Below are 12,807 nucleotides of genomic sequence, written 5' to 3'. Positions count from 1 at the left end.
GTTATAGTTCCAGAAGGTAGATTTATAATATAATAGTAAATTAACAAACTCAAGTAACTATCTAAAATATTTATTTATACATTACTAATATGGTCCAAATGTTGACGAGCCCTCATTTTTTTCCCTGGACTCCTTTTTCACTTCACTCTCTGATCACTCAGATAACACTCATAGGACTTTAATATAGTATCTGACTCAGGAGTAGACAGACGCAGTACTACAGGAAAGCAGCTCACAAATATTGTTAAATGAATTATTTTGGTCTTTGTGATGCTTGGCACTCCCACCACTCCACTCTTAGAGAATACACCTTCTCACCAGTACGCCGCTCATATTCAAGAATAGATTATTTCTTAGTCAGTTCTTTGAGGAGACCTCAAAATAATTTTTAAAGCCCTTGCCAAAAGAAAAGAATCAACTCCCTGACCAGATTTTATAAATGATAGATGCTCATCCACTAACACATACAGGCTAATTCATCTCAGACTATGCTACCATCAACAACTTGGAAACCACAATAGTCTCTCTAGATGCAGAAAAAGCATTTGAGCGAGTAACTTGGAAATTTTTTTATTTACAGCATTAAACAAATTTGGGTTGGGTTATACTTCATCAACTGGATAAGGATATTATATAGCTCCCCAAATGCATGTCAGGACAAATGATCATTTCTCCAAGCTTCAGTCTGCAGAGAGGTACAAGACAAGGTTGCCCACTCCCCCCCTCACTTTTTGCCATTTTCAAACCTTTAGCAGCTGCTGTCAGACAAGATTAAAATATCAAAAAGGCATCCAAGCCCAAAATATTGAGCATGAAATAAGTCTTTATGCTGATGATGCATTACTTTTCCTTCAGAACTCAGAAGTCTCTCACTTACACGATCACAATCATAAATAAATTCTCAGCACATTCTGACTACTCTATCAACTGGTCTCAAACCACAGTTCTGCCCATTAACTGTAGGGTCCAGAATATACCTGCGATCACTTTACAGTCAGGAAATATTAGATATTTAGGCATAAACATTTCCTCCAGGCTCTCAGAGCTAACAAAGCTAAATTATGTGCAACTTTTAAAGACAATAGAGGACGATCTCACTCGTTGGAAGTCCTTACCTATATCACTTATGGGGAGAGTTGGAACCATTAAAATGATGATACTACCAAAAGTTAACTTGTTTTCAATGAGCCACATAAAACCAACCACTACTTGGTTTAAGTCACTAGATTCATGCATCTCCACATTTCTGTGGAAAAACAAACCACCACGTATTAGTTTAAAAACTCTGAAGACCAAGGACAGTGGTGGATTAGATTTACCCAATTTTCAATACCATTTCTTAGCCAATAGGTTACAATATATATCAAAATGGTTTAAACCTAGCCCACTATATGAGCTATGAATGAAGACAGAACAAGCATTGTGTGATAGTCTGGAAATCTCTGACCTGCCACTTATTAGTCCAAACATAAAACATCACAAATGTTTCAAAAGCATTAACATCAGCACTTCTGACAGCCTGGTGGGAATTTCTTAAAATAACTGTCACAAGGCTTTAGCTGTGGTGTGGCGAGAATGTAGGACCCGGATATATATATATATATATATATATAAAGAAATAAAGAAAAACTTGATTTATTCGGATACAAAACAAAAAGTCACGCCTGAGTCAAATTCCAAAATTAATTAATTTTGAACATGAACTAACAAAACAAAACATGGCTTGAACTATGAAAAAAGACAATGACCATGGACTTAAGAATACTTAAAGACCAACTTGACAACATGCATGATGTTGACATCAATGATGGTGAGGATCTGGCAAAGTGCAAAGGGAGACCTGGAAACTAAATAGGTGAGGGGAAACATGGCAAAAAGCTATTGACTAAATATAAACCTAAAACATGAAAACAAAAACTATAATCATGAGAGAAAAATATCAAGAAACAAAAACACAACAAAACCCAAGGACGTGACGATTACAAAGTCATCACTTCTCCCGTGTAAGCTTACACCCATCTGGAACAATCCTGACATCCTGCAAAACAAAAAAATGCTAAACTTAACTCTATGGAAGAACAAAGGAATAAAACATCTGGAACATATAATCCAAAATGGAAACTTTATTTCATTTGATGAGCTCATATCAGAACATGGGATAGGCAGCAATAAATTTGTAGAATATCAACTTAAGTCTATAATATCTAAGAAATATATCCTCCACCAACCAGACTTACAACTTACAACTTGGTTTGTTTTTTTGTTTATTTGTAGGGGCCCTCTCTGGTGGGGCTTGTGGGTGCCTTCTAGGTGCACAGTTGCTATCTGAATAGGGCCCGGAACTGGTGGAGATCAGGTCCTCCTGCCCTGTGGCAGGTCCCAGGAAAGGGGGATGCCTATTGCAGCCAGTCTCTGATATATACCCTCTCCCCCGGAGAGGGCATATATCCCCCCATACCCCTCTCCCTTCTGGCTCCTGTACACAGCACACACTGACACGCGTAGGGTTTTGGGGGTGTGTGTTCTGTAGGGTGTAGTGAATGGGACGACGTTGGTGGTCCCCTTGGTTGCACTCTGCAGCCCCCCGCCCCTGTTTTAATTACACCTTAGACATTACAACTTATCAGACACACACACACACACACACACATTAGGTCTTGGGGGGTGGTAGCACTGAGTGGGATCTGGTGGGCGGGGCTCTTTGGGTATGTAGGCTGCCCAGAGGGCCGCGCTCCCAGTTCTACAAGGTTGCCTGTGCCTCAGTTTTAATTGCTCACTATCAGAAAATATTGAGGAGACAGAGGGGCGAGGGGAGGGGTCTTCCCACACCCCTGTTGCCTGGTTGCTGCCTGGGGCGGGAGGGGCCAGGAGGGGGAATTGTTCTGCAGGTTCGGGGTCTGTGGTGGCTGGGGGGCTGCTGGCCCCTGCATGTGCCTGTTGCGCCACATCGGCTACATGTTAAATATTGTAACAAAATTAAATAAAAAAGCAGTTGATGGGCATCAAGGGGAGCTTTACATTCATAAAGCTTCCCTTGGCAAAGCAAATCTGTTTGGCATTAACGGTATTCAGATTACAATTCTGCTGCCATAATGCTGGACAGGACAAGGGGAAAAAAATAAATAAATAAAAATAATACAAATTAATATTTCAAATTTCATATATTGTCTATGATAATATCTCCTGGAAAGTAAATAAACTGCTGTTAGAATGCACCTTCTAACACCAAAACTTTTCAGTGTGGTGTATTTTTCTTGATGCTGCCAACAGCACATCTCTTTATTTTTGTTAATTATCAGATCCAGAGAGCTCTCCTGGATCCAAAGGATCGTAAAGACCATATTATATACTGTATGTACAAAGAGAGTAGTCATCAGTCAGAGGAGACACCAAAGCCGTGTCACCAGCACATTTAAAACATGTCAGCCCATTGCCTTAGTTTGCTTCATTTGTGCATATTAAGAATAGAATGGGTGACCACCTGCAACCTGGAGGAAAAGCAGTATTCAAAGTAATTACACTTATCTTAAACCATTCACCCTAACAGACTGTGGTCTGAATTTTATAATATATTAAATAACTTTAAGGTTTTGAAGATGCTGCAGAAGTGTATCTATTTCCACAGTATTAAAAGCAGATGAGGAGTCCATATATGAAATTCTGACACAGGTGTTTGAGGTTCAGGTCTTTGGGCGTTGTATCCAGAAGAGTTAGGCTGGCTTTCTCGACTCCCATTGTATCCTTAAACAAACTGAAGCAGGCCCATGTTCCCCTCTACCTTTTCAGTAAGCTCCCCAACCACCACCCTCTCCAAGAATGTACAAATAATAGAAGACAACACACTAATCCTAATTCATGGTTGATGAGTGTGACTTTTTGGTAACACAAATTTGAGTAGTTTTCTTCAATACCTGGGCCCAAAACTAATGTTTAAGAATGGCTGGAAAAGGCACACTGAGTATATGTCTATTAAGGCTTTCCAGTACAAAAGCCTGTCTTTGATGTAGTCTGGAAAAAACTACCTCAAATACCTTTAATAACTATTAATATTTTATTTTGAAAAATGTTTCCGTTCATGAATTTTTCTTTTTCCTTCTCTACGCTATGTCGCACTCCAATCCAGTAGGTGGTGGTAATACCTCCTGTAAACTGAAAAGAAGAAAAAGAAGAAACGTTTTTTCACATTAGCATGGCGGCGTTCTTTTAAAACAGAAACTGACAGGGGATGACTTAGGTCAGATTTACCTTAACATTATTATTCTTGTTAACGTGAAAAACAAATAGGACAGTACTATGTATGGTAATAGATTTCCAGAAATGTTGCAGAGTTTAAAAACTGTAGCTTCGTTATTTCCTCAAAAAGTTCGTGTGAATGATTTGGAACTGCTGCGTGCTCATGGAGGAGCCAGCCACCTTCAGGCCCAGAGACATTTCGGTGTCAGTCACCGTTTGACAGTCAAGGTCCTTCCTTCGCGTAAACCTAGGGAGAGGGTAGAAATCCCCGGACTGGAGATGGTCACATATGGAGAGAGGATGCATTATGTCCCGGGGCTAACCAAGCCCTCTTACCCACCGTGGGAAAGGAACTACAAGGACCCGAGATACTACAAGTCGCCACCTGCTCACGAAATGCCACTGTTCAAAGAAAAACCGTGCTATGTGTACAACCAGAGGACCAGTGCGCTGGAAGGTAGAATGTCCTAACCGTGTCACACACAAAGGACTTCGCTGACGTGCAAACCTCACAGTTACAAAGACGGGCGAGCACACCAAACGTTGCAGTATATTTAGGTGTGCTTAACATTAGCATGTAAAGTAGCTTAATTTTGAATTGCTTGGGTACTGACATTTAATTTCTCTCCACCGAGTTGGGTTGGGTGGGGGATTTGTGACAAAGCTGATTTGTGATGACGTTATTTCACAACCTCATACCTCTTCAAATTTCCATATCTGTCTCAGGTGTGCTTCAGGCAGCATGGTTGACCAAGACCAAGGTGATGTCTGGTTTTCCTCCTCAACTTGTGTCGTTGGCAAAGACTCCTGAAAATCAGTTGCCATATCAGGATGAGCGTGTTCAGAACAGTATCAAACATGCCCGGTTCTGGGACATGACAGTGGATCGACCAAATAAAGGGAGATACAGGTAAGAACACAACCACATTCAATGAATGTGTTGACTTACTAGACATAAGTTTCACAGTGAGGGCAGGTAGGATCCTATAGGATGACGTGGTAGGGGTGCGGTCCTTTGTAGACATTGCACTTTGCAAAAGATAAAGGCTCTGGAATGTTTAGATTCTTATCAGTAGTAATGGGGATTGGTTTTATTGGTCCAAGCCAAGAAGCAGCAATCATTCATTGCTTTTTTATACCAGTGTTATCCTGTATGGTTTCAAGGTTGCACCATGAGGGATGGCTAGAACAAAACAATCACAATGGAACAAGGAATATAACCATCCTTCATATTTCATTAATTTACATCATCATTTATTATCTGCAACACAACGCCAGACTTTTATCTTTTCAGGAAAGTAGCCTCAAGTGTGGAAGACATTTTTTTTATTTAATTGTATTAACGGAAATTTGTATTCACTGATGATTGATGTAATGTACATTGGGGAACTGAAAAATAGAAAAACTGTCAACTGATCTGATGAACTTTATTGCTATTCTTGCTAAGCAATAATCATCCGTAAGGCCCAACTAACAAGAAATGCTCACTGTAAATGAGTATTGTTAGTTGGGTATTGTGAATAATGAGTTCAAAGCAAAGTTCATTATTGAAACAACAATGCTTTAAAAAAAAAAATGTCTGCCAAGTTTATTAAATCAGTTGACAGTTATTCACTTTATGATTTCATCACTTCTGTTATTTGTTCGTAAGCATTTTCATTATTATAGATTTTTTATATTTTTTGTTACTTACTTACTTAAACTACCACTGTTGAGGCTTCTTTCCCAAAACATTTGATGGCAGATTTTGCATTGAAAATGGAAGATCTGGACATGCACACTCACTCTCAAACGTGTGATGAATTTAGAATCACTAGTTGCATGCACACCTTTGGAGTGTGTCAGGAAACTACCTGGTTTGGGGTTTCTGCTTTCATGTTGCCTTTTATTCTGTCGTTTAAATTGTATTTGAATATTAGCATTATTTGGCTGTACACATAATACAAATAAGTCTTTTTTTTTGCAGTCTCTCTGATTTTGGTTCTTTGAGAAGTACACCTACACTTTCCCAACTATGACCACACATGAGCAACAATGCCTCATTTGATAAAAATGATACTTTTAACTTTATGTCATGTAAGCCGACCCTTTTATTGTTTGTGTTTATTTCTTAGCAATACTTTGCTCCTCAACATGCTCCATTTGTGTGCAACTCTACAGTCCAGTCACCCAGCCATCGGAAGAAGGATCCTTGCAGAAAACTATTCATTGGCTGCCACTTGGAAAAGGGGTATCATAATCCTTTTGCACTCACATCAGTCAATTACAAAACTAACTTAACTTAATCTTTAACTGGCATCCTATTTCTTTGTGTGACTTGGATATGATTAATCAAATCACATGAATTGCTTGTTTGTAACAGGGAAGTCAGTATTGTAACTGACGACCCTGTCATGTTTTTGTACCAGGTGAGGACCTTTTCCAGATCAGGGGTCGGAATGGTTTACTGCAAAGCAGCATGGATCCTCTCCCAGAGGTCTTTGGAAAAAAGGAAGTTGAAGACACATTAGATCATATCCTGGAAACTTTCTATCCCGTCTCCCCCACCATCGACCTGCAGAAAGCGATTGTGTACAAAGAGGTGATGAACTCCACAGGTGTGTCCAGGTTCCCTTGAAGGAGAGCTTAGTACAAATATTATCTCTAGGTTTTAGACTAACTGATTTACCTCTCCCACATTCAATCAGGTTTCAGGGATGACTACCCTTATCCTCATGCCCATACATTGTACTTCCTGGAGTCAGCTGATCCTCACTATAAGCTTCGCCCAGAGCAGTTCAGAGCCAAGATGGTCATGTTTACCTTTGGGAACGCTTTAGCCCGTGCATACAAGCTGTATGGGGTAAGGACAAACAAAGAAACTGCAAAGTGAGAACTGCTTTGCCATAACTCTGTCTAATCGCATTGTTTTGCATCATCCCAATTGTCCTTTTCTCTTACATTTATTTTGTCAGACTCAGCCCCAAAGTGTGTTAGATCGCCCTATAACTGTACAGGCGGTGGGGACCAATGGTAGGCTTTTCCAGTTTCTGGTTTTCCAGCTCAACACTACAGATCTCTCAGGAGATGATGGCATCAAGAACCAGGTAAGATATGTGAGCGTTTTATTAGATATGAGAGAAATCAAATCCTCTCAATATGAAAGGTAGGAAAAGGAGCATTTTTACAGTAATGAATGATAAGCTTTGAGAGAGATAATGCAGAATAAATCTGAGACCAAAAAGGTATATCATAGACCAGTAACTCTGCATTAAGTACTTTGAAAATCATCTGTCTCTTGATGTTTTATAAGCTCCAAAAATCCATTAAAGTAAAAAGGTTGTTGTAAAATAAGAATTACATTGTACTATTGTTATAACCGTTATACCTATCCGTCAGATTAGGCATTTGGTTCTATTTTGAAACACCAAGTAAGATATTCTGGAAGCAAATGTGGCACATAGGGGCGTACAAGCCAAAATCAAACCCATGAATTAAGTAGTTGTCAACTTTATACTTAAATTTTCTAATTCAATATATAGCAACAATTGAAGTGTGCAGTGAAAGTTTGAAATAAAAAAATATAGGGGAGATTTGTAAGGCAGTTGGGCTGTAATTAGAATACAAACAACACTTACACAGAGCTATGGTGTGGAGACAAACAAGCTATTTAAAAAGAAAATCTACAAAAAGCAGTAATTCGATGCTTCAGGGAGTCTGTACCATTATATAGTTAGGGTTGAAAAGGAAGTACACCCTCTGTCACATTAAAAGTAAATGTACAGTATAAGGACATTATTAAAAAAAAAAAAAAAGTTAAGTAATTTTATATATATATATATATATATATATATATATATATATATATATATATATGGTCCTTTACAGGCCTTGGGTAATCGCAACCTCAGATAAACAAAAACACATAAATATTATACAATATGCTGTCCTGTCCTCATTCATCCTCATGAATCCCAAAAAAGTGTGTATGAAAATGATTAAACAATGATAAAAAAACACTTTGCTGGTTATGCGAATAGGATGTGGTAAAAGGTAGCTGCGGTATATATGTGGTGTAGCTGCATTAATTGCAGTTTTCAGCCAGCTAAAATACATCCCCACCCTACATAAAAGCGTTTAACCTGAATTCAGTCCAAGCGTGCACATTTGTTTTTAACTAGAATGCTGCTGTTTTCACCAGAAAAATGGACACAGTTAATGTTCTTTATAGAAACATGTTTTTGGGCTGCAACATTACTGCTCTGAAACTGTCAACAAATTGTTCACGAAAAGAGAAGAGAGATCAGTTGTACCATCTGTAAGACAGCTTATAGTTTCACTGTCACTATATATGTCACTCTGTGAACCTGTGTTCGGCTGATGTCCGTAGTCACATTCCCCTTTGGTGGGGAAGTTTCTATTGGCCCTCAGAAAGGGTTTAATTGTCTTGTGCAGGTGTACCAGTATACCAAGATATAAGTATACCAATACTTTGTTTGTAAAAATGCTGTTTTACACCAAAAGGAGCATGTTTAAATGAGTTTTTAATATGTAGTAGTAGCATGTGGATTCTCAGTCTGAGAGAACAGTATATTCATAACTGGAGTTGCAGCCAGTCCCAACCATTACTAAGGGGTTACAGCATGTAACTTGTACTTGTACTTGTATAGCGCTTTTCTAGTCAAACTGACCACTGAAAGCGCTTCAAACACTACACGCCACATTCACATTCACACACACGTCTTAAGATACACATAACTACGTGCTTTCTAATCATTCATACACACATTCATACCCTGATGGATACATCAGGAGGCAACGTGGGGTTCAGTGTGTTGCCCAAGGACGCTTCGACATGTAACCCGGGGAAGCCAGAGTCGAACCTCCTGAGCTACAGCCGCCCCATGGAGGGATAGTGGTTCAGTATTTCTAGTAAACACAACTGTGAAATAGTTAGATTATTTTTGATTGAACAACTGACATCAGCCCTGCACAGTTTGACTGGGAGTGAATTGCTTTTTCTTTTGCAAATGCTAAAATCGATATATTGTTGTTTTCTTTTAGTTATCCATTGGTTTAGAGTGTTGACGTGAGATGTTACAGACAGTACATGTGATTCTGTGAAGAAAGTTTTAGCTTTGCTCACTTTTGTATTCCCAACTGCAGCGTCTAGTGAAAATTGCTGTGTTGTGAGGTCTGAATGGTGACTAAACACTCTCACATTGCTCTCAAAAGCCTAGTTTTCACAGCTACTAGTGTTTTTTTTGACCAGTTTAAAGGTTTAAACTCTGATTCATGTATTTATTTCCTCTTGTGATTTTGTCAACTGCAGATGTGGCTGGATGAAGATGTTGAGCTGTATGACTTTGCAAAAGCCCGACCACTCATCAAGAGGAAGCAGGTGAAGGTATGTTAGCCCCTCCCAAGTTTTCTACCGTGCTCTCTCGGTAAGGCTGAATCTGTGCTACTTCTGGCTAATAAATAGACGATTATACATTACATCACAGTTTTGGAGTTGAAGCAGTTGTTCACCATTGTTTTGGTATTGATATATGAGATTGATTTCAAAGTCAGCTTTATTGTCAATTCTGCAATACATCCGATGCTCTCACGATGCGCTGAAGGGACCTGCTACAGGAGGCGGTGCAGGTGCCATATCACACCGTGATGCAGCTTGATAGGATGCTCTCGATCGTCTCCCTGTAGAAGATGCACATGATGAGGGGGGCGGGGCTCCAGCTCTTCTCAGTTTGCGGAGGAAGTGGAGGCGTTGCTGAGCCTTCTTGGCCAGTGATGACGTGTTGGTGGTCCGGGAGAGGTCCTCTGAGACATGCACACTCAGGAACTTGGTACTACGCACCCTCTCCACAGCAGCACCGTTGATGGTCAGAGGGGGGTGTTGGGCGTGCATTCTCCTGAAGTCCACAACTATCTTGTTTGTCTTCCCCACATTCAGGGAGAGTGTGTGTATGTGTTGTGCACGTACCATGAGGTTAGAAGGCTCACCTCACTCCTGTAGTCTGTCTCATCTGTGTTTCTGATGAGACCCACCACGGTTGTGTGGTCCGCAAACTTGATGAGAAGGTTGGAGTTGTGCAGCGGTGTACAGTCCTGGGTCAGCAGGGTGAAGAGGAGGGTGCTCAGCACACATCCCTGGGTGGCCCCCGTGTTCAGGGTGATGGTGCTGGATGTGCTGCTGCCGACAACCGCCTGACTCAGGGAGGTGTTGAAGATGTCTGTGAAGACATCTGCGAGTTCCCCTGCGCAGTCCTTCAGTATGTGGTCAGATATGTTGTCAGGACCAGAAGCTTTGTGGGCTTTGATCTTGCTGAGTGTTCTTCCTACACTGTTCATAGACAGTGTAATCGCCTGGTCGTCTGGTAGAGGGGGGGACTTCTGTGCAGGCGTGGTGTTCTGTGCATCAAAGCCAGCGAAGAATCTGTTAAGCTCATTTGGCAGAGAGGTGGAGCTGTCTCAGGTCTGCGCCGTGGGCTTGTAGTCCGTGATTGACTGTAGCCCTCACCACAGGCTGCGTGAGTCTGTGCTGTTACTGAAGCAGTGGGCTATCCTCCTGGATTACTGCCTCTTAGCCTCTCTGATGCCGCGTGGCCCTTGCTGTCTTCAGGCCAACCTGGTCTCCTGCTTTAAAGGCAGTGTTCCAAGCTTTCAAAAGCCTTTAGACTTCCCCTGTCAGCCATGACTTCTGATTGGTCCGGACAGTGACTGTTGCATCGTCAGTGCATTTGGTGATGTATGCTGTGACTGAGTCGGTGTACTTCTGGAGATCGGTGGTGGAGTTGTGGGAGGCAGCTTGGAGCAAGCAAGCTGCTTGGAACACCTCCCAGTCTCTCCCCACTAGTATTAGTGGGGGAGATGCCCTTTTTAACTATTCTACAGTGACCCTGAAGTGCAAATCAGAATGGCAAAAGAGAAAACGCAACGGCAAATCAAAAAACGGCTTCACTACCATATGATGAAAGTCCTGGAGAGACCCATAAGTAATCCAATAAGCACATCACAGTTCTTTGTAGTGATAATAAATGGAACTGCTATTAAATTTTTTTAAGAGTTTTGATATTGATTTGAATTGAAACTGAAAATACCTTATTTATCCTAAGGCAAAAATGACGTTGTTCCAGTATGAAATAAAGAAACTAATTGTCATTAGTCATTTATTTCTATTAGCAGTCATTGCTTAGGGCTGTTACAGGGGTCAGGTATTACCTCTTGTACAATTTGTTGTTGCAGTAGAGCTGAAAAAGTCTTTAATCACTATGTTGTCTAATAGTTTAGTAATGTTGTGTGTACTAATTAATGTAATTTTTGGATTAATAAATGGCCCTGTGATGGACTGGAAATCTGTCCAGGATGTACTCCACCTCTCTCCCAGTGAGAGCTGGGATAGCCTCCAGTACCTATACGACCCTGAGTTGGATTAAGCGGATATAAAAGATGGATGGATGGGTGGTCAACCAATTGGTTGAGAACTATGGTTTAAGATTTTGAGGAGGTGACACTGGATGAATTATATATCCCTTCTGGCCTGGGAATGCCTCAGAATCCCCAAGATCTGGAGAGTGTTGCTGTGCAGAGGAATGTCTGTTTCCCTCTTGGAACTGTTGTCTCCTTGACCTGGCCAAGGATGAGCATAGGAGGGATGGATGGATGGATGGATTAATTAACTGGTCAATAAACTAATAAGTTAAGTTTTATTCAAACTCCAAATAGAAATGCAATATCTGTTGTTAAAGCAAAATGGAAGATTTTCCAGCTTCTCAGCAACTGTAAATGTTTCTGCTCAATACTGCAAATCTGTGATATGTCACATAAGTCAGTCATTTACGTATAATATATGCCACATAAATGTCTATGTATGATATACCTGTTCTGGTTTAGGTCACATTTTTAGTGAATAAGAAATGCAGTTTGTGGAAGCACTTTGTGGAACTTAAACAGGGGCCCATTTAAAATTGATTGTACTTGAAATTGCTGAGTTTTGGCCATATGGGACAGTATTATATAGGCCTTTAAAACTGACTGTGTGGTAAAAAGGTCAAAAACAAGCAGTGGGAAATAATGTAGTTTTCTTACTGATAATTGTAACTTTCTTTGCAGGTACCAGCTGGTCTGGCAGGATACAAACCGGGAACATTCTCAAAGTTCCTGGCCTTGTACCTTCATGGAGCCGTGTAGGACTACTGTTTACCTCACAAATCTGTGTGTGTGTGTGTGTGTGTGTAAATGTACACATTTTTAGCAGTGACACAGGAAAACCTGTGGGCTTTTATGGACAATTTGAACTGACTGAAACTACTATTCACTTCCATGTGATGAACTTCATCTATATGTAAGAATTAGTTTAATAAAATCACTCTGAGTTTGGTTTCTGGCATTGCTATTACCAATAACTTTTTCTTAAATCTCTTAAGTTTAAATTGGTTCTCATCCTCATTAGTTTAATTAGAAAACGCTGTTCCTTCGTAACAGCAGTGAGAATGCTGATAAGCTGAACGAGGGCAACTAAAAGATTCTAAAGAGGTTTTCCACAGCACCTAGGCTTTCTTCGATCTGAAGTCTCATATTGAAGAGCCTCTG

The 12,807-nt window shown here is 40.3% G+C and overlaps 1 protein-coding gene across 1 annotated transcript; it reads left to right on the top strand.

Annotated features, from left to right (window-relative positions):
- Positions 1-4,165: 4,165 nt before the first annotated feature.
- mrpl37 (mitochondrial ribosomal protein L37) lies at positions 4,166-12,593 on the top strand. Its single transcript, XM_072363955.1, has 8 exons — positions 4,166-4,690; positions 4,960-5,143; positions 6,348-6,463; positions 6,642-6,830; positions 6,921-7,075; positions 7,188-7,319; positions 9,545-9,619; positions 12,328-12,593. Exons 1-8 carry the CDS (start codon positions 4,294-4,296, stop codon positions 12,403-12,405), a joined length of 1,326 nt encoding a protein of 441 aa, XP_072220056.1. The 5' UTR covers positions 4,166-4,293; the 3' UTR covers positions 12,406-12,593.
- The last annotated feature ends 214 nt before the right edge of the window (positions 12,594-12,807 follow it).

Source organism: Leuresthes tenuis, unplaced genomic scaffold (assembly GCF_036924035.1).
Source record: "Leuresthes tenuis unplaced genomic scaffold, fLeuTen1.0.hap1 SCAF_14, whole genome shotgun sequence".
In the NCBI taxonomy this organism is placed as follows: domain Eukaryota; kingdom Metazoa; phylum Chordata; class Actinopteri; order Atheriniformes; family Atherinopsidae; genus Leuresthes; species Leuresthes tenuis.
This window is presented reverse-complemented; position numbering and strand designations above follow the sequence as displayed.